General features: G+C 44.3%; 1 protein-coding gene across 1 annotated transcript; it reads left to right on the top strand.

Annotated features, from left to right (window-relative positions):
- Positions 1-372: 372 nt before the first annotated feature.
- PAG1 (phosphoprotein membrane anchor with glycosphingolipid microdomains 1) lies at positions 373-20,987 on the top strand. The gene is made up of 6 exons (XM_002710654.5): positions 373-505; positions 2,016-2,067; positions 4,311-4,407; positions 5,671-6,275; positions 10,220-10,279; positions 12,184-20,987. The coding sequence occupies exons 1-6, from the start codon at positions 381-383 to the stop codon at positions 12,550-12,552; spliced, it is 1,308 nt and encodes a 435-aa protein (XP_002710700.3). The 5' UTR covers positions 373-380; the 3' UTR covers positions 12,553-20,987.
- The last annotated feature ends 1,511 nt before the right edge of the window (positions 20,988-22,498 follow it).

Genomic DNA, 22,498 nt, shown 5'->3' with positions numbered 1-22,498 from the left:
ATATACATAGTGGGATGTCCTGGGAAGTGACCCAAGACTAAACAGGAAATTCACCAATGTTTCATATGCACCTTCCACACAGAGCCTGAAGATAATTTTGTATGATATTCTTAGTGTGCCTGTTCTGGCCATGACCTCTCCTATGAGGTCAGAGGTGGAATTGTTATCTTGTGGTGTCAGTGCCCAGATGGTTTCAGATTTGGGATTTCAGATTTTCAGAATAGGGATGCCCAACCTGAACAAGATTCTGGAACTTTACACAAGAAGTAGTTTTCAACTGCATTGGTTTCTCTACAGGAGGACACAGCCCACTGCCTCCTATGAGGCCACCTTTGAAGGACTGACGGAATCCACCTGTTTGTGTCATTTTGACTCCCACCATGGGACCCGTGGAGAGCCTGCTGAGTGGTGGACAGACACAGATCATCCTGTGGGGAACTCTGGCCGCTGTCGCCACCTTCTTCCTCATCAGCTTCCTCATCTTTCTGTGCTCAACTTGTGACAGGTGAGAACCACCGCACGTATACTAGAACCTGAAAATAGCGTGTCACCATAGGCAGGAGAGGCCTTAGATAGAAAACCTGGTCTGAATAGAACCGCACTGCATAGATGTTCACAGACACTCACGTGTTAAGGTTAACTTACATCTCCGTGCTGCAAAGGGTCCCAGGACAGTCTTTGTTCATTGAATGAAAGCCCATATTTGATTCTGTTGGACAGCAACTGGAAGAGCCCTTGTCATTGAAGTGCCCCAGAATGAAATTCTTCCTGATGTTTTAAGCACTTTCCTTATCAAAATGTACATTGTCTTTTTCCACCTACTGTCACTTGAACTCTAAGTGTGAGGTACACTACACCTTTTTGCCACTGCTTGAGAAGTTCTTGTTGTGATGTAGCTCTGGAAGGCTCATTGATTACTGAAGATTTGTAATGTAGAGCTTGGCTTTCTTGAGGACACATCCATTATCCTTGAAGAGAGACATGAAATAGTCATCAGTGTCTTTCTGTAGAATCGTACCTCGGCCTCTCCTCTGTCTTTTGTAAAATGTCGCCACCCACAAAGGAGATCTTTACCCAGAAAGAAGGAAAGTTTATCAAGTTTACCAAGACCTGTCAGCACACAGGGGACCTGGAATGAGGTCCAAACTCCTGGCTTTAGCCTAGCTCAGCCCCAGTTGTTGCATGTATTTGATGAGTGAAGTTGCAAATGGAAGACACTTTCTCTCCCCCCCCCCATACACACACACACACACACACACACACACACACTGCCTTTCAGATTAATAAAATAACTTAAAAAAAAAAAAACCCACAGGCATTCAGCTTGCTGGGGTAAGAGATTCTGCTGGGAGCCAGCCTAGACCAGACAATGGCTGGCCAGCCCTATTCCAGACTTTCTTGTCAACCTCAGCAGAAACTGAAAGAGTGTCACAGTGTCACTTAAAAGTCTTATATGGCGTCCTACTCTAGAATCTGTTAGCAGAGGAAAAGCCAGACCCTCTGATCCTAAGAAGACTGGCCAGGTAATAGAGGCCACAAGGTGTGAGGGCCGGCCTCTGTATTACTAAGTCTACCACTAGGTGTCACTCTCACTTTATACAAGATGGGAAATGGCTTCTCTACAACTGACGGCTTTCTTTAGACCGTCCTGAGTGAAAACAAATTCTATTTGTAGTCCTCAGACTTTTCCAGAGACTGGAAGTGGATAGAACCCATCCCGAGAGCATGTACTTCCTGATGTGCCAAAATTCATATTTTCTTTAGTTTCTCCATTCCATTGCAGTGTGACTCTGCAAAGATTCTCAGGGAGTAGATGAGAACACTGGGTTTTCCAAGTAAAGTGGGGTACTCCTTCCAGGGTCCCAGGCATAACCCATTTCCACTCAGAACTCTGCCTCAGCTGGCCCTTTCACAATCAAGACTTAAATGTTGATAAGAATTGGGATGGGAACAGGTAGTGTAAGTTGATTTAGGGGGAAACATTTGACATTAGAACGTTTTATTTTCTGTTTCAGAGAAAAGAAGCCGAGACAACACAGTGGAGACCATGAGAACCTGATGAACGTGGTGAGTCCGTGTGTGTGTGTTTGTGTGTGTGTATACATGCACACATGTGCACGTCTGCCCATATGTATACTTTAAAACATCAGCTACTTAGCCAGGTGTGTTCCCACGTGCTTATGACCCAAATGGAACCTGGAGCACAACTCAGCTGGCACTGGCCATGGCTGCACTCTCTGTGGGTAGGTTTATACTCGCCATGGCGAGAGGCCTGTGCAGTTACACAGGCTTGCTAGGGGAGTTTCTGAAGTGGAGGCAATTGTGCTGCTTCCAGAAAGATCCTTGGTGGTTCTACCCTATCCTACGGCGTGAATGCTTTGCCTCAGCCCAGCTCCAGCTACTGCATGAGTCTGCTGGGCCCGTCCCAACAGAGACACACAGACTAAGTGGCCTACATAACCAGTGTGTCATCTCTCAGTTCTGGAGGCCAGAAGTCCAGAACCAAGATGGTGGCAGAGTTGGTTCCTTCTGGGGGACTTTCAGAGTGAGTCTTCCACAAGCCTTGCTCCTGGCCGGTGAGGGCTCACCAGCCAGCTTTGTCATCCTTTGGTTTGTAAGTGGGTCATCTCCAGCTTTGCCTTCATCATCATGTGGTGTTCTCCCTCTGTCTTCTTCATCATCTTCTCTCCATATCTACATCAAGTTTCTGCTTTCTATAAACATACCTGATGTATGGGACAAGGACCCATTGACTCTAGTATGACCTCATGTTCATTCTGCAGTGACGCCAATTCCAAATAAGGTCATGTCCTGAGGCCCTGGGACCGAGGACCTTGACATGTGAATCATGGGAGAACACAGTTAGTCATCAAGCTAACCAGGCCCTGGACCCACACCACCCTCAAGAGAGCCTACCCTTGCTGGACTTTCCCCAGCCCTCAGTATCTTAGGGGTCCTGATGATCCCCAGGGCTCCACCAATGTGAGCAGCAGCCTAAGACTGTCCCCATCCAGCCTTGTCCTTTAACTCAGGGTCATGCCCATCAGTGGCTGAGCAATGCCAGCAGCTGAGGATGCCTGCACCCTCATGTTTGCCAGGCTGAGTCATAGAGTCCTGCCTGAGCCCCATGGTCTTGCTAGAAACAGAAGGTGCGTCCTCTTCAGGACTTTAGTTCGCGGGGTCAAGCAAAAACTGGATGGGGGAAGAATCCAGAAAAAGAAGCACAGAGGAGTGAAATGGGTGCCGTGAGATCAGGCATCAGACATATAGCCATGGTCTGAGCTCATGCAGGACCACCCTGCCTGACCTAGAAACTCACAGGGTTCTTCTAGCCCAAGCAGGCAGGAAGTTGTCAGGACCCCCTGTTCCTCCTGGAGACCCCATGGTTTTCCTTCACTCCCTGTCTGCATATACACAAGCACCCAACCCAACCCTGCTGTCTGGGGCCCTTTAGTACCACGCCTCCCTTAATGCTTTTTCCCACCCCATTCCTGCCTCTGGTTGTCCACATCACTCACGTCCCCACTGCCACCTGCTGCCAGTGATTGCTGATCTAGGGCACCAGGATGGGTGGTGGGAGGGATGGGGAATCCCGCCTCTGTGGCTTCTCCCAGCCACCAGAAAAGACAAAGCCAGCTCTCTGTGTGTTCTTCCTCACACATCACAGCCTTAACCACCCCCCCGTCCCGCCTCACTCATAGGATTATGTATATGTGAGAGAGAGGGGGCCACACACACAGATGCAAGCCTACAGTGGCATTGCTGCAGACACACAGACACACAGGCCCCTCACTGCTGAGCTTCTCAGATCTGGAATCTCAACAGCCTGAAGATTGCCCATCTCGGAAAAGCTGAGATTAGAAATGGTGGTTATGGATCGGCACTGTGGCATGACAAGTTAAGGCGCCACCTGCAGTGCCAACATCCCATATGGGCATCAGTTCACAACCCTACTGCTCCACTTCTGATTCAGCTCCCTGCTAACACACCAGGGAAAAGCAGCAGAAGATGGCCCAAATGCTTGGGCCCCTACACCCACGTGGGAGACCTGGAAAAAGCTCCTGGCTCCTAGCTTTGGCCTGGCCACAGCACTGGCTAGTATGGCATCTGGGGAATGAACTAGCAGACAGAAGATCTTTCTTTCTCCCTGTCTCTCTGTAACTCTGACTTTCAAATAAATAAATAAATCTTAAAAAAAAAAAAAAGGCAAAAAGAAATGGTGGTTAGAACCTAGAGTGTGGTCACTGGTGTTTGCTTTGCTCTTTTAAGTGTAGAGTCTTAACAATGGAATGCATCTGTTTTTTTTTCAGCCTTCAGACAAGGAGATGTTCAGCCGATCAGTTACCAGCCTGGCAACAGACGCTCTTGCTAGCAGTGAACAGAATGGGGCACTCACCAATGGGGACAGTAAGTTCTACAAAAACACCAGCTCTCCATGCAAGCCTCACCACCTACAAAAACATGTGGTTTCAACAAATGTAGCCCCAAAATTAGGAAGCACATTCTTATTGACTTTTAGTATTACTACCAGTTTTAGGGGGGGAAAGTCTCATTCAGATGAATGCTATCTATTGTCTATTAATTGGCTGCTGTGTGCCAGGCGTCGTTCTAGGATTTGCATGTGTCCTGACTCATTTACTCCCACCCTGCAAGGGTACCGTTGTTAGTAACAGTTACCACCCTGTGAGATAGCCATCTCACTCTCCAGACTTTCTAGGTAAGGAAACTCTGGCACATAACAGATTGCTACAAACTTAAAGCCTTAAAACAGCACAGATTTATTGAGTTACAATTCTAGAGGTCAGAAGTCTGGGATAAACCTCACAGAGCTACAGTCACGCCTCCAAGGAGAGTCCACTTCCTTGCCATTTATACCTTCTAGAGGCTGCTAGTACTCCTTGACCCCTGGCTTCTCCCTCCACCTGCACGTCTTTGACTCCCCTGCCTGCCCCTATCACTCAGAAGGATCCTTGTACTGTCACTACTGGATCCATCTGGATAACCCTGAATACTCTCCCAGTCTCCAGGGCAGCTGATCTGGATATAAACAAATTTTAAGGGCCAGGGTTGTGGCGCAGTGGGTAAAGCCATGGCCTGTGACGTTGGTGCCCATCCCATACTGGAGCACTGGTTCATGCCCAGGCTGCTCTGCTTCTGATCTAGCTCCTTGCTAGTGCAACTGGGAAGGCAACAGAAGATAGCCCAAAGGCTTCAGCCTCTGCCAACCACCTGGGAGATCCACATGGGAGAGCCACATGGGAGATCCAGATGGTGTTCTGGGCTCCTACCTCCTTCTACCTTGCCTATATCTGACCTTTGGAGCCATATGGGGAGTGAATCAGCAGATGGAAGCTCTCTCTCTCTCTCCCCCTCTCTCTCTCCCCCTTTCAAATAAATAAATCTTTTAAAGAGCACAGATTTTAAAATCTATGCCAAGTTTTCTCATAATACACATTTTTCATGAAGTTTTAGGAAACCTCTCACAGACTAGATGGCACTAGCTTAGACTATGATTGAAGCAAGATATCAGCTGACAGCCGTAACTAAGTTGCAGCCACAGGCCAAGTAAAGCAAGCGTGGTAGTTTCATCCAACCCCAGGCTACCTGACACACTGTTGTCCTTACTGCCGGGGTTGTCTTGCTCCCCTTGTAACATCTGCACTGCTTTAGTTCTTTCAGAAGACAGCACTCTGACCTGCATGCAACATTACGAGGAAGTGCAAACGTCAGCCTCAGATCTGCTGGACTCCCAGGACAGCACAGGGAAACCCAAATGCCATCAGAGTCGCGAGCTGCCCAGAATCCCTCCCGAGAGCGCGGTGGACACGATGCTCAACACGAGAAGTGCAGACGGGGACCAGGGGCTGGGGCTGGAGGGGCCGTACGAAGTGCTCAAAGACAGCTCTTCCCAGGAGAACATGGTGGAGGACTGCTTGTATGAGACTGTGAAGGAGATCAAGGACGTGGTGGCCGCCACGCCCCTGGAGAAAGGCCACAGCAGCAAGTCGAGGTCTCATTCAGCCTTGAAGGAGCTGCCGGGGCCCCAGGCCGAGGTCAAGGCAGAGTTCGCTGAGTACGCCTCCGTGGACAGGAACAAGAAGTGCCGGCAGAGCGCTAACGCCGAGAGCATTCTTGGAAGTGGGGGTGATGTGGAGGAGGAGGCACCACCGCCTGTCCCCATTAAACTTCTGGATGAGAACGAAAACGTTCAGGAGAAGGAAGAGCGAGAGACTGAAGAAGAGCGAGCCCCAGAGGGGACCCCTGAAACCAACAAGGTAGGCACCCGCACTTTCATTCCATGGGCTTTTGTCCTCACGAGGAGGCTAGCTCATCCCGGGCTTTTTCCTTGCACACTTTTTAAGTTTGTTGACTGCTGAAAGCTGTTTGAGCACAAGCGGTGCTTGAACCTGTCCTCCCGTCCAAAGAATAAAATGCAGAACTCTCAAGGTTATAAAATATGTCTCTCTCAGCACCTATCTTGGATATTGTCCAGTTTTTGCATCATGTGTAATTAGGGCCAATTATTAATTTTCTTCATTTTAAAGACCAAGAATTAAATAGACCAGACTCTTTGTCACACACTTTGCCTCCTCCGCTTCCTCCCCATGCAGCATGGTGACCTTAAGCCTTGGAGGATTGGAGGAATCAAAACACGCCATGACGAGCCTTGTGGGAACAGCTCACATGCACTGCTGGTTATATCTCATTGTGTAGATGGTCCTCTTTCAGTATGCACAGGGGATTCCCTTACATAAAATGTTGTAATATTTGAATGTAGTCTGTGCATAGTCTCCCATATAACTTAAAAAAAATTTTTACCTTGTTTATTTGAGAAGCAGACAGCCAGAGTCTCCATCTCCTGAGCATTCCCCAAATGCCCAGGAGCCAGGAATTTGGTCAAGTCTCCCCAGAGGTGGCAGCAGGGACCCAAGTACTTAGCCATCACTAATGTCCCTTCAGGGTCTGCATCAGCAGGAAGCTAGAACTAGGAGCAGACCCAGAAACCCAAACCCAGGCACTCCAGTATGGGGTGTAGGCAACCAAATGGTGTTTTATTACTGCTCCAAATGACTGCTTCCTCTTCTACAGTTCAAATTATCTCTAGATTACTTATAATACCTAATATACTATGAATACTATGTAAATAATTGGTACTAGATTGTTTCAGGAATAATGACAAGGGAATAAAAAGTCTGCATGCCCATTACACATGCTTCTGATCCAAAATCGGTTCAGTCTGTGGTTGGAGAACCTGAACACACAGAGGGCCAGCTGTACTTTCATATCATTCAGTTGAGAGATCCTATTTTGTGACAGTTTCTAAGAAGCAGCCTGTAACTCTTAAGTTTAGCTACTCACCCAAGCTCTAAAATATGTTCACAATCCACAGCCTCCTCCGGGTGTGTCTAATAAGTTGATGGCTGAGCCACAGTGAACTTTGCATCTCTGGTTGTCCGAATCTTCTTGGGGATTAACCAGGCCTACTGTGTGTCAGGCAGCTAATATCTATTTTCTATTCCCTACAATGAGGAAAAGCAAAAAAAAAAAAAAAAAGTTTACTTAGGCGTAGGTCTTGGTAGAAAGGACAGGTAGGGTTAAGCAGTCAACAGTAGCCTTACAATACTTCTAGAGTTCATGGACAGAAGGTGAACCAGTCATTCAGATGTGTTTCAGGTTTTCATATTAATTTGTGAAATAAGCAGAATGAGAGGGTCAATGAAGATGTTTATGAACATGTTTGTAAGATGCAAAAATGCAGACTAATGTTTTGCCTTTCATTTCATCAAAATAATAAAACCAGCCTATAGTTCATGTATCCTAAACCAGGTAAAGTTCTTTACTTACAAGTATGTGAAAGATAGGAGGGTCAGTTGTCTAACCACTGCCAATAAGCAATTCAGAATTCATATTCAAATTGGGAACCAAATGATCTACAGTATAATAAACAGGTGAGGAGAGTGGGCACCTGCCGATTGGTATGCCCACAGCCCATGTGAGAGTATTTGGGTTCCAGTCCCAGGACCATGTCAGGATCCAGCTTCCTGCAAATGTGTACCCTAGGAGGGAACAGGTGACAGCTCAAGAGGTTAGGTCCCTGCTACCCACATGGAAGACTTAGATTGAGTTCCCTGCTTCAGCCCCAGCCATGACAGGCATTTGGAGAGTGAACCAGTGGATGGGACCACTCTGTCTCTCTGTCTCTCAAATAAATTTTTTTAGTAAACAAGTGATTTGAGAATTTGAAACGCTTAGTGTTCATTCATTCAACAAAGATTCTGATGAGTACCTACTCTGCCACATGATCTTCTAAGTGCTGGGAATACATCAGTGAACAAAACATAAAAAGAACCAAATTCCTACTACCATAGAGCTTACATTTTAGTGGGAAGAGACAGACATAAAGCTTGAAGTTTATCAGAAAAAAAAAAAAATAGAATACAGGGTATTGGAAAAATGGGGTTGGGAGTATAATTTCAGATAAAGTAATCAGGATTTCCCTAGCTTTAAAAGTCACATTTAAGCAGAATCAGAGGAGATGAGGGAGTGAGATACACACTTTTGGGGGAATGAGCAGGAGAGGCAGTGGAGTGGCCAAATGAAGTCTTGTGCTTGCCAGACCTGTCCAGGAAGGAGCCGGGGGATGTTGTAGCTGGAGAAGGGGCGGTAAGGACAAGAGTGGTGGAGAGGAGGGTAACCAGGCTCCATCCTGATGGCCTTGGCTTATCGTCAGAATTCTAACAAGATCATTAGAGAGTCTTGAGCAAAATGACACATTGACACATGCCAACCTGTATTTTGGAGTGTCCCTCTGACTACAGCTGGGAAATAAACTGTAAGGGATGGAAGCAAGGAGACCAGCGGGTGACCATTCTAATAAACCAAGAGGTGGTGATGGCTTGGCCCGGGACAGAGGCAGCAGAAGGAAGGGGAGGAACAGAGCTGGAGGCAAGATGCTTGCTGATCACGTCTGTAGCAAGGAAAAGCAAATATTGAGTCCAGGGAGGTTAGGCTGAGCCACTGGAAAGAAGGTTGGATGAAGTCATAGGATGAGTGAATATGGACTGGTACTAGAAGGTTCCAAGAATAGAGCTGGGACTGGCATTGTGGAGCTGCTTGTTAAGCCACCGCTACGAACACTGGAATCCCATATCAGAGTTCAAGTCCTTGGTACTCTACTTCCAATCCATCTTCCTGCTAATGTGCTGAGAAGGCAGAAGATGATTGCTCAAGTGCTTGCACCCCTGCCACCCATGTGGGGGACCAGGATGGAGTTCCTGGCTCCTGGCTTCAACCTGGCCCACCCTGGCTGCTGCACTTATTTGGAGAGAGAACCAGTGAATGGATCTCTCTCTCTCTCTCTCTCTCTCTGTCTCTCTCTCTCTGTCTCTCTGCATTTTATATAAATAAATAAGTAGATAAATGAAAAAAAAAAAAAAGGAATAGAGGGAACCACAACAGGAACGAGCAAATTAGGAAAGAAAACCAGGCTTCAACTAGAAACCAAGTGAGGAAAGTGTTTGGGGATAGCTAAAAGGGAGTTGGACATAGCGGGTTCTGAGACTGAGGGTGTGGAAGGTCTGGGGCTGCAGTGCTGAGAGAGGTGATGAGGGCAGGTGGAGCACAGACCAGTGGAGGGAGAGGACGCCAAGAGACTGGAGGGCTGGGTCTGGAAGGATGTGTGTTGGTTGAGTCGCTGAGAATCAAGACAGGAGATGTGTGTGTTAGAGGAAGAATCTGTGAACCATGAGACAAAATTATTGAGATAACAGCAGAGGGAAAGCCAAAAAATGTGCTGATTTCCTCCACTAGTTTTGAAAAGTTTCCAGATGACTTAAGGCTCTTCTTGATAATGCCTGCAAACTGTGGAAATACAAAATTCGGTGTTTGATAAAAACAAAACAAAACAAAATGTTTTGTTAATGATCATTCATTGAAAGTTAGAAATTGAAACTAGTCTAATTATTCTGGCTTTTTTCATCTCTTTACATTTAAATATAAATCAGAAGAAATTTCTCCACATGGGATATTAAGTAAATATCTAAGAATATCATATAATAGATTATGTAAGCTTGTGTTTCTCAGGTGCTTTCCATAATTTCTTTGTGCTCCCATAGAAATCATTTGAAAACATTTTTGTAGATCGGAGAAACCCTCTGTATAACAAAGCTTGGATCGTTGACTTCACACTACTTTCTTTTGGTTGTGTTTCTTCTGACAGAGATTTAGTGCACTGTCATACAAGTCCCGAGAAGAAGATCCAACTCTCACTGAAGAAGAGGTAAGTTTTGTTTCTTTTTAATTAACCAGAAAGCTCCTATAATAAAGGGTAGAACTTCTCCTTTGTAACGTTACCCTTTGTCTGAAAGAGCTGAAATACTCTCTTGGCCTGTGTTTGGAGATCAAGATTTGGGGAGGTAGGTGCAATGCCCTGGAGAGAGTGATTGGCAGGCAGTAAGATTGACAGATAAATAGATCAGCTAGGCAAAAGAATCTGAGCAGGGAAAAGGATCAGAAAAAAAGGAAAAAGAAGGGGCAGGGGGAAGAAGGAAGAAGAGGAGAAGGAGGAAGAGGAAGAGGAAAAGAAATGGTATGGAGGGGAGTAAGTGTAAGAGAAATTTCAGTGTGGGAGCTTTAGCCATAGTTAGGAAGATCACATGGAAGGAAATGAATAAATTCAGGACATTGGAACAGGAATTTGATCCAGCCTGGAGATGGAGGGAGAATGTCTCAGAGAGGAACTTTGGATGCAAAAGCAGGTAACTTCAGGAAGTGCAATTCCAGGCTGGAGCTAGGGGCAGATATAACATTAAGAACACACTGTGTATTTCCAAGCACCAAGCTACAAATTCCCTGGTTGAGTTTCAATGAAACCGTAAAATTGTGATATACAATGTATGTGTTAGTGTGTCAGACTGAGCTTAGACAAAGAGCTAAACACCTTGGCTGATGTAGCTGCATATAGCTCTTCTCTGGATTCCGTAGCAGAGTGAATGTTGTACATGTGCAAGACCAGTGTTCGTGTGCTGCTACATCGCAGAAGTGCTTCCTTTAGGAGATACTGCCCACCCCCCTGCTTGCCCCCTTCCTCAGGGAATGTATCCACCTGGTTGCAGAAGCCAAAACCCTGGGAATCATCTTGGTACCTCCTTTCCCTCTCTGTCTTCAGCCATAGTCGAATGCCAAGTCCCTTCATGTGCACTTCCAAGCAAGTATGATTTCTTACAGTGAAATGCTGCTCCCCAAAGGCCTTTGCAGCGGGACAGCTCACCTGTCCTTACCTGATGTCCCTCTTGATGTTAGGAGGTTGCACAGGAGATCCGAATGCATGAGCTTGCGAAGGTGTGCTTGGAGCACAGCCGGCTCTTGACATGGGAAAGAGCATCCATGGGATGCCTCCAGATGTCATTGCTGAGCTGCCTGGTGGCAGATTTTCCCCCTAATCTCAGACTGTAAATGTCTGTTGAACCACTAATGTGCAACTGTATCAGCAACTACTGGAAAGCAGTTACCCTTGGAGATGTGAGCTGCCCAGCAGAACCCGGCAGCCAGTCTTCACAGAGAGGCAGGAGGCCTGGGATAGCGTAACACAGAAACTCTCACCCTCCAGGGGCTTCAGAACCAGCACGTGGCTCGGTCCCACTGCCAGAGTTTCTGGCTCGGTGACTCTGGGACGGAACCTGACACTCTCAGTGTGCCTTTCTGTTGGATTCCCAGATCCTGCTGCTGTTGCCCCTGGATCTGGAGAATCTTTGATCTAAAACGCGTACATATATTCTACCCTTTGCTGTAAAGCATTGGAGCCCCTTTTCAGATAAACCATCATTCCAATATGGAAATTAGAGAAAACCCAGGGCTGTGGTCAGGTCCTGGGGGGTTCTTCCGCTTCCCGTTCCTCCTGCTGGCCTCAAACCCTCGGCAGACCTGGAGAGAGCTCGTTTTCCACAAATTAAATGAATTTGATGGATGTGCTCACCCCGTGGAACGTATTGTGTATTGTACACCAGTAATGTGTACAATAGCTTGGGATAGCTAAGACAGACAAGTGCTACAGGGACACACACCCAGAGATGCCCCTCTCGGGGTGGGGGTGGGGCGATTCTGAGTACGAAGCTTCTCGCTGGAAGGGGCCATGGGAAGTCACAGCTTGCAGCTGGCTTATTCCATTCACGCTTTGTTTCCTAGATCTCAGCCATGTACTCCTCAGTGAACAAAGCGGGACAGGCAGGGAACAAAGTGGCACAGTCCCCGAAAGCGCCGGAGGCCACCGCCCCCGCCAGTCAAGGGACGCCTCAGAGGTCCACCTCGTCCTGCAATGATCTCTATGCCACCGTCAAAGACTTTGAGAAAACCCCCAGCAGGGTCAGCACACTGCCCCCAGCAGGGAGAGCCCGCGAGGAGCCAGAGCCCGACTATGAAGCCATACAGACTCTCAACCGAGAGGAAGAAAAGGGCCCCCTGGAGACTAATGGCCACCAGAGCCTCGGTCCCAAGGAGAATGACTATGAGAGCATCGGGGACTTGCAGCAATGCCGAGACATCACCAGGCTCTAGCGACGCAGAAGACAGTTCCCGAGAGCCCATGAGCAGCGCGTGGGCACATGTCTTCTGGGAAAGCTAGCGAGTCCTACAAACCCACACTTCACGTGCTGCTTTCATAGACAGGAGACAACTGGAGAAGCTGGGGCGGTTTCTCCAGTGTCTGAAACAGTGAGGTTCAGACCTGGCACACCTGCCCCCCTGGGGCGGAGGGTGGGGGGACACACGCACACTGCAACACATTTCCCTCATGCACCTTCGCCCTCTGCAAAAGATCCCAGCTGCCAGGACCTTCATCCCCACGTGAGGAAAGCCAGGCTAGAAGGCTGCACTCACGGAGAATTACAGCCACACGCACCTGAAATACTGCCATGCAGAGCCAAGAGTTCTTCCTCTCTGCTACTGACTTTAAATGGATGGCTTTTTCTCCTTAATTTTTTTTTTCTTTCTTTCTATGGTTCAGTCCAAGGAAATTCTCCTGGAAGGCTTAGCCCTTGCCTTCCAGGTAGGTGTTTTAAGTGAGTGAGCAACAGTGTGTGCCTGGAACCCTCCGGCTCTTAGGAGAGCTGCATGTCAGCCCCTGGGATGCCAAACCCTGCAGGGCAGTAGGATTGAGGAGGGACATCCCTGAGGTCTTTGTGATTTCTAACTTCAGTGTTCTACATCAGCAGTCTCTCCCACAAAGTGCTTGCAAGCAGTTATAGATCCTTTATTTCTTTTTCTAGTCCACATGTTTTTGTCCCCCCAGTATCGGACGGCTCATCGGAGCCTTTTCAGTATTTTCAGTGAATATTCTGGTACTGCTATACTTGCTTACGCCCAGAGCTCATTCCTTCAAAACAGTGAGCCTTAATCTTTGTGTTGGGATGTGGATGGCAAACAAGGACAGCAGCCGTGGGGTCCATCTCTGAAGGGCTGTCGTGTGTTTCCCATGATCGACACCAACCAAACCACCGGTGTGGAGTTTCATAAGTTAACTGCTACCTTAAGGTAATCTGAGATTAAAATGTAAACATTTATTTTTGTTATATGAATTTATAAGAGGTTTTATGTTCAATGCCTAATTTCTAGAAAGTGCCAGAAAAAATGTATATTAACTATTTTGATTTTATGTACAATGATTTATACTCTCATTTTGAAAAGATACCATGAAGCACATAAGCTAGATAATGATAAGTAGTTGTTATCTTTTTTCTAACCAAGTGTTTAAAACATTGAAGGTTTTTAAAGACTCAGCTTTTCAAATGGTACTTGGAGCTCCTGGTCCAAATCACCTAGACCACTGGAGAAATAAATGGAATAGACACAAATCATTATTTTCAGTGGTTTGTGCTGGGCAATCTTGCAATACTTGAGATGCTAAAAATGGACAGAATGAGAGATGACTGGGATGACTGTGAATTGTGAACCTCATGAAAGTATCATAATTCCATTAAGATTTAGCTACATGTTTAAAGAAAATGCTGATGAATTCTGTGGGCCAGTGCTTGCCAATGCAAGTTGCCTACTGGAATCATATTCCCCTTCTTGATACCAAAATTGGTGACTGAAGTGACTCCCATTTAGAGCTCAGCCTAGTTTGAATTTAATCCCCTCTTTAGGTCTTACAAGGCCATCATTGGAAAAACTGGCCAGTTTTCATTTAAGAGGAGCCTAGTTGAAGAGCGATTATGACGTGTAGGCTACAGAGAGGGAGTTTTTCCTACTCTGAAAGAAGAAAAAAAAAAAATGAGGCAATTATTCTTACACCGCTGTGGTATCTGCGAGTTTAAAGGTATAACGACCTTGCTGTTTTCCCTCATGATGACAAGGAATGCTATTGGGAGGATGAAGCGTCTCGCAAATTGTAGAGACCAGCTTGCGGGCATGTTCTCCCATCCGCGTGCTCAGAGCTCTGCTTTGTGACTGCTCTCTATTACACTCCTGAAACTGTAATGTGAGCCGTGCTGGAGTAAACCGGCTGTGGTCCCGATTCTCAAGTCAGCCTCGTCTCTCCCGTGAAGCCTCGCGTGCATGTGCACCGTCCTCACTGATTAGAAGATAATGGCAGAACACCCTGGAGTCCCTGGAGAGAAATTTATCAGGGAAGTGCCAGGTGCTTCCTCCCAGAATTCCGAGCTCTCTGGAGCACTGCCTTGTGATTTTCACTGCTTGGTACTAAGGAGTTTGACCCAAAGATCTCTTCCTCAGTGGGGCTCCTTTAGCTCATGGTAATAGCCGTGTCACCTTGCACTCCTAGCACTGTGCGTGCTCTGGTAACATCCTTCCTGGGCAGCCGACAGCTCAACCGTTTTACTGCATTTTGCCGTGTCTTACTTGTCACCAAGGAAATAGATCTGATCTCTAAAGTCTAAAGCCCCTTCTGTGGAGAGAAGTTCATTATAAATAATTGTGTCATCTAGAAATTTCGTCATCAGAATTTCCCCCAGAAATTTTCAAATACAGGTTATGCAGTGGAGTAGGAAAATTTGCACTGGGCTCTGTCTTCAGCTGAGAGTCAGTGATAAGACTATGTTGTGCTAGAAAGTTTTGAAGTATAATTTTTAACAGGAACTGGCTGGCCCTCCAGGAAGAGCCCTAAAAGAATGAACTGATAGCACGGTGTTGAGGGCCAGGGGAGAGAGATGCAGAGTGAACTTGGAGACCCTGGCTGTGGTCTGGAGAGCACCCGGTTCTTTACTGAAGTGTACCTGTTGATGCATCATCCCTGTCTTGACCTCCTAGTACAGTTTTTCATGAGTTTCATCATGCTTTGTTCAGACTCTTTTCTTGAACCTTGGAGTTGGACAAAAGATGATGATGGCTCCTTTTAAATAGTTCCATCTTGGGCTAAATACTACAGAGTTTAAATATATCAAAGGTTAATTGTCAAAAACAGCATTTGCTATATATTTAAATTTCAACTTTGACATTCATACTATGTATCCAATTATAAAAACCTAGGTTCTTTGAAGTTACATTAAAAGCTTAAAAGCAAATTTTAGGAATTTTTTGCAATATCAGTCAGAATTGTACATCTATCTAGGTTAAAAAGAAGAATTTTTTGTTTTTTTCAGGTAGTTTGAAGCCTTAGAATCATTTTTAATGATTTTAATATTAATATTTAATGTTTTTAATATTTCTCAAAAATCATCATCAGGAACATCTTTTAAGTGTTTAAGGAAAAAAATTCTAGAAGAAAGTAATGTTTACCAATATGTTTTCTGCATATGTATTTTCCCCCTCCTAAACTTAATTACATCATTAAGTCTCTAACTGATTTATCTATCTTAAAATCCCAGAGTTCATTCTCTGTGAGTGCTAAATGAACAGTCAGTAGTCAACACAAATAACTAAAATTTAACCTCAGTATGTCACTATTGTCTTGTTCCCTTATTTAATTTTTCTAGAAAAATGAAAGCATTTCTTACCTTAACCAATAATAAACTCTATGTATGTGTGTACAAATACACATACACACAAGGTATTTTAAAACGTGTGTGGGAAAATGGAATTAAAAGATAGATTTTATTTCAGTGCAAACATTTTTAAATTCATGCATAGTTTTTCATAATAGGCATTTTCATGAACTTTTTGAATACTCCTCATGTATTGCATGGATTTCAGATTTTTTGCAATAAAATAAGCTTACCTTTTAATTCCATTTTTCCACAAATATTTTAAAGTACTTTGTGTGTGTGTGTGTGTGTGTTTCACTCTGGCACAACCTCTGGTGCTTAATTAATTAGAATGTGTTCTTTTATGTACTTTGAAATGCTTATCCTACTGGTGTGATGAACTCTTGTCACAAAAGCAGAATTAGAAGCAATAGTTCTACAGACATTTTCATTTGATGATTACAGGAAAACCTTGAGTTGCCTTCATCTAATTTTTCTGATTAATACATTCGGATTTTAAATTGTGTCCAAAATTCCCTTGGCTGATATTAACGGTGGTATCTTCACATCATTTTGTTATATGTTCATGGAAAAATGGAATTAAAAAATAATGAGTATTTCCCGTGAACTTTTTGAAGTCCCCTGGTACATATGGCTTGCTACAGATTTAACCAAAGAGGAGGAAATGTTAAAGAGGTGTATTTCTCATATAAGTATTTGAGAAGAGATTTGACCTAAAGCAACAGAATAGCCAACCGTGGGCCAAGGCAAGGTGCCACCCCCTCCTACCCCAGCCTTGAGTCTGTAGTAGCAGAAACCAGTTACCACTTGGTGGCATTTTACTTCATTCCCTTTTAAAACCATAAGGTTTAACAGCAGAATCAATGGGCAGTGATGTCATGAGACGTGCAAAAAAACTGCTCTGAGACCAGGCCATGCTATCATTGTAGAGCTCCAGTTTTAGACTGAATTAGGATTTTGTAAATGAGTAAATGACATTTTGTCAATGTTCCTTGTAATGGTTAATATGAGTCTGTGTAATGTACTAGGGCCATTCTCTGAAAGTGTTGATTTTTGGTACCCAGCCAGCATAGCTCTGGCTGCTAGAAGCACAGTAGGTACTGGTGGTCATTTCCTGGAAATCTTGACAGGCTTATTGTACTGTGGAATTGAGCAAAGTTAAAGTGTAATGTTTGGTGTTAATAAGTGACTGATGTGAAAATAGGAACATGTGTCTATAATATCAAATGTGGTCTTACTTGCTGTGAAATCTAAATTCCTTATCTTGTAGTAGTATTTTCCTACTCTGTATTATACTTTTCCTTAAATACATTATTCCTGACAGTGGCATTAGACAGATAAAACTGACTTAGACTAAAAGTGTTTGACTTAAAGGGATCACTCCAGAAACCATGACAAATTAGAATCTGCATCTGGAATCCTCAAATCAAATATTTAAATCTTGGTCCAGAAGAGAACAAGCATTTATATTTTTTTAATCCCACTGCTCTTTTTTTTAAGTTTGATATTTGCAAAATAGCTTATTTTTTTCCAATTTCTGCTTTGTTTTTACTGAGAAATAGTCACTGAAATTTTTCTTCATGTCAGATGTAAAGAGAAGTACAATTTTTTAAAAAGGCAATTTTGAAAACCATTCCCTTTAGTCATGAATGATGTTTAATGCAGTAGGATTTTTCTTTGCTTGTGTTGTCCTCTGGTTGTCTCCTATTACCTTGTATAATGTAGTAGGCAGCCTGGTAATTGCCATTTCTCAGGCTTCTGTATGTAAAATGGCACCATTTTTAATGTGATTATGTTTTAAACAATGTGTTGTATGCCTCATCTTTTCTGAGTGAAGTTCGAACAAAGTCTCTTATAAATAGGAATTGGCATTTCATTGTTTGTGCATTTTCTCCTCATAAAAATGGTTACCCCTAAAGTGACCTATTCTCTATTAGGTGACCCCAGTCAGTTTGAAAGCGCTCCCCTTGCTAGAAGTATATTCAGAAATAATTCATGACACTTGGAGGCATTTTCATTCCTGTCTCAGAGGGTCCTTGTAATAGACACACTGTCCAGTTCCAAAAAGAATGGGAAAGTCATTTTCAATAGTGGGAACTTTTAAACTTATTTTTATGTCAAAAAATATCTCTTGCTAGCTCCAACATCTTATAATATTGCTCCCCTCCATGACATCTAAAGAATGAGGGCATGACATCACTTTTGCTTCCCACCTGTGTAGATGACCACCTGTCATTCTGTAGCGTACCACCACAGGTCTCTGTCCTACCCACTCGTGACATGCATTGTCACTACCGGGACTGATCACCATCCCCCAACACGACAGACCCTGCCAGCCAGCAAAGAGCCATTCCTCATCACACCAGGTGAGCAGACAGCTCTGCCCGGCTCACACGTTCCTGTTTCACAGGCTGCCGGGATTCGCCAGGCAAGCAGATGCTTGGTGTCAGTTGTCACGAGTTTGGCTAAACTACATACACTCTTACCCACTTCTGTCATGAGGAAGGTTGACACCCAAGGGTCGTGGAGAAGAACTTTTAGTGCATCCCATGGAGAAATCCAGCTCTCAAGTGCAAGTAGATTAGCACCATGCTCTAGCCAAGTAACAGCTAAGTTCCCTGTGCCCTATCATACTTTGCCTGTGTCACGTCCAGTCCCAGGTCAGCTTCACTGACCAACCTGCAGCAAGTGGAGCCTGTAGCTGCAGCAGGCCAAGAGTTTCCAGTGATGTAGGAGGAAACTAATAATCCTGAGAGAAAAAAATCCTTCATGTAAAAACTCATCACTTTTAAAGCAATTTAGTGTAAAATGTTTTAACCACGTAGCTCTTACACGCCTTCCCGACTGGGAAATGATGTTTGTGAATTATGTTAGTTACAACCAGTTCACTCTGCTTTCCTGGGTCTCAAGAAAACCAGGAATGCGTAAGCATCTAACCATGGAGCGCCAGATATTGAGAGTAACTTGCCCGTTTGTAGGCAATCTGACTTTCTGAGTGAGGGACCAAGCAGTGAGCTAAATAACTTTTAACTGCTGGTACAAGTGAACGGTGTTACAGTAGTTGAGATTGTGTTTGATTTTGATTTTTTAAGCTTCACTCTAAGCCATCATAGTCAAATCTTTGCATGAATATTCTATAATCTTTTTTAATTAACAGAAAAGTTATCTGGTCATTCTCTTTATACTTTTTAATTTTAAAAATTCACCTAATGTGCCAGTTATGCACCCTAAAGAGGACCCACTGAAGGCTAATGTAGAAGTTAAGTCTTGGTGCTGGGAGCCTGTAGTTCGGATGTTTTGTTGTAATGTCCCAGTTTGGTTTGGTTTCATTTGTTTTGTGACTCAACAAGTTGGGAACCATGAATTTAAAGCATTCTCTATTTCCTGTCATAGCTTAAGGAGAGCCCTTTTTATTTTTTTTAGCTTCTCTGAAAGACAGAGGTGCCCAGAGGAAGGCAAAGAGGCCGAGTCCACGTGGAAAGGATTTGATTGCTCCGTTGACAAGTCTGGGTGTTTCTCATGTGAGACCCATAAATGAACCTGACCTACATTTACAACCTCTCCCTTAAGCTTGCTTGCCTTTCTACAATGTAGTTCTTGAATATAGACTTCTCTTGTTTTTCCTGGAGTCACACTAGGACCTTAATTCCCACTGCTGCTCCATACCTTCTTGCCTGCCGATATCCTCAATGATGGCAGCACATTTAACAGAGCTTGTCTCCTGGGGAGAAGCAATGTGCAGAATGCCAGAAAAGCTGCATTATCAGTTCCAGTCAATAACTATTTGAGAGCATTCTATATGCTTCAGATTTTGACAGCTTTAAACCTGGCTTCACCTTTTTTTTTTTTTTTTTTTCTGAGTACCGACTATGTATTTAACTCTGGAGCCAAGGAGAGGTGGGGATTAGAAGCAAAATTTGAGCTAAATGAAGTAGGCAGCTTCTCACCCCCACGTGTCTTGGGTAGTGTGTCTCTCTGAAAGATGTAGTATCCCAGCTTCTGTCTATAGCTCTGAGTCTCTTAATAACCAGTAAGTGTATGTAAGTGTGGCAGATTGTCTCAAAAGATTGACTGTTTAGATATTTCTTTTTTTAACCCAGGAATAACATAATTTTTTGTGGATAACATAATATGGTCATGAAATATATAATCTGTAGCTATTTAAAAGCATCCTTTCAAACATAGTTCTGAGTTTATTTTAACTGGAAGAGGGAACTCTTCATATTAAAAAAGCAAAAACAAATGTTTAAACTTACATAAGTCTTTCTAGAAGAGTGTAGCATCAGTCTACCACCCATCCCAGAGTGTTTGTTCTTGTCTGTAGTGCTTCAACAATTTTTATGGGAGAAAAAAGTGCACTTTTTTTTTATTTCTTGGAAAAGTGAATTAAATTCTCCAATGGGACAGTTTAATCTCAAGAGAAGCATTGGTTTTGGAGACCAGAGCACAGGGGTATGGTTCCTGTTCCAGCATTGACTTGACCATGTGACCTCGAGCAAATGATTTAACTTCTCTGTGCCTCAGTTTCTCCATCTATAAAATGGGGATAATGATACCAACCATTGCCTACCTCATAGAAATGTTATGGGGACAAATGAGATAATATAGATAAGTACGAATGCTTTGACCTATTTGAAGAAAGGTGCTATATAAATTGAAGTTGTATTGTTTTTAGTGATCCAATTATTAATTATGTTTAGGGTTTAAATAATAGCAATACTGTTATTCAGGTTAAAAATAGGCTTCAAGTTGATGCATGTTTCCAATTCTCTTCTGTGGCCAGATTTTGATCATTTATCCAGTAATGGTACCTAAGGAACTGAAATGGGCATTGTTTCTGTGTGTTTCTGCCGGTAGTATTTCAATTCTGAATACTCAGAAAAGGCTGGAGTTTAACTTGTCATATCGTATAGTTTACATGTAATGAACCTTATTCAAGCTGTATATAAAAGTATAATTCCATGTAAATAGCAGGTACATTGTAATTAAAGGCACTTATCACATTGTCTTTGTTCTTTTTTTAATTGTAATAAAAGTCAGTTTTGTATAAAAGCTTGTTAATATTCATTTGGTATTTGGAAAGGTCAAGAACAGCTAATTTGTATGCCCTGTACAAAACCAGGGTGTGGAGGATTCCAACAGTCAACTCACTGGCATAAGTAGGAAAATAGGCCTGATGATCAGACCAAAGAGTGCAGCAGTGGGAGTCAGAATCTCTGCGGAAAAGGACTTGAGTTTGAATGCCAGCTCCACACTGCTTTGAGAAAGCTGTTGGACTTCCCTGTGCCCTTGCTGCCACATCAGAAAATGAGGAATGATAACACAGTACCCACTAGCAGGGATTAAATGAGGCATTGAGCATGGTACCTGGCAAATGCTCGGTGCTCTGTAAATGCTAACAGACCATCTTCACAGCAAGCCTAGGACATCTTTGATGACATCTGCTCAGACTTGCCAGGCACTCCTAGGAAGGTTTGCAACCTGAGTGCAAAGCATGCCCCAGGCCAGGGAGAAAACCCAGCTCCCAGTCGGAGGGAGTGCAAGCATGGCAGGAAAGCTGGAACAAGTGTCTTCAAGCTGCACCCTCCATGCCCCCTCCTTGGGGCTGCAAGAGGAAGCAGTAAGGGCTTTCTTTGGCATGCTCCCATCTCCTTTCTGTCTCTGCCTCTTACTTAACTCCAGGACAGCCCTAAAACCACAGATTGCCTCATACAGAACCCACCCACCCCCAACCTGGCCTCACTTACTGAGCCTTCTCCCATGCTCCTTCCTTCTCCTCTGCATGTGCACAATTGTAAATATCCTCTTCCCTATTTCTCCTGGGACTTATTTCTAACCAAATAATTCCCTCCTGTGCAAGGGGTTAATATTACCCTTCTTGTAAAACTGTTTGCAATTTTAGCAGCTGGTTGCTGGTGCCATCTTGAGCCAAAACCACCCTTCACTCTCATGATGGGTATTGCAAATCCATGAGAGGCCACTGGGAGTATTGGGGGTGGAAGAGGCAGAATGCAAAGAGCAGAGCACTTCAGCAAATACCCACTATGCATGTGACACCGTGCCTGTGGGTCCTGGGGCCACAGGGCTCCAGCTTGCACCAGGACTTCACTTTCGCACACATGATGAAGAGCAGGGATAGCAACACAGAGGCAGACGTGAGCAAGAGCCTGGCCATCTTGGTTTCAATCCCTGGCTTCATTTCTTACCACTTGAGGAGAACTTCCTCTCCTTTCCCAGAGCTGTTAGTCACAACACCATCCTGTGTGCAAAGACTCAGGGCTAGCAAATGTTGCATTTGAGGCTCTGGATCACAGAACCAGGTTTTCCAATCAGGCTACCTGGAGAAGTTGAAGCCCTGGAGCTCAGCAATTTGTTAGGTGTTCTGTCACCCGGGAAATGTATCAATCTTTGCAGTTCTGTCAGAGGTGCACTGCCAATCCTAGGATGTGGCAGCCACTAAGCAAGTGGAGTGGCAAATGCTGATGCTCCAGTTAAGGTGAGCAAAACATACTCCACGCTTTTTGGTTGTTGCTTTAAAAAATTGTTTAGTTGTTCAATACAAA

The sequence above is a fragment of the Oryctolagus cuniculus genome, chromosome 6, assembly GCF_964237555.1.
Source record: "Oryctolagus cuniculus chromosome 6, mOryCun1.1, whole genome shotgun sequence".
Classification (NCBI taxonomy): domain Eukaryota; kingdom Metazoa; phylum Chordata; class Mammalia; order Lagomorpha; family Leporidae; genus Oryctolagus; species Oryctolagus cuniculus.
This window is presented reverse-complemented; position numbering and strand designations above follow the sequence as displayed.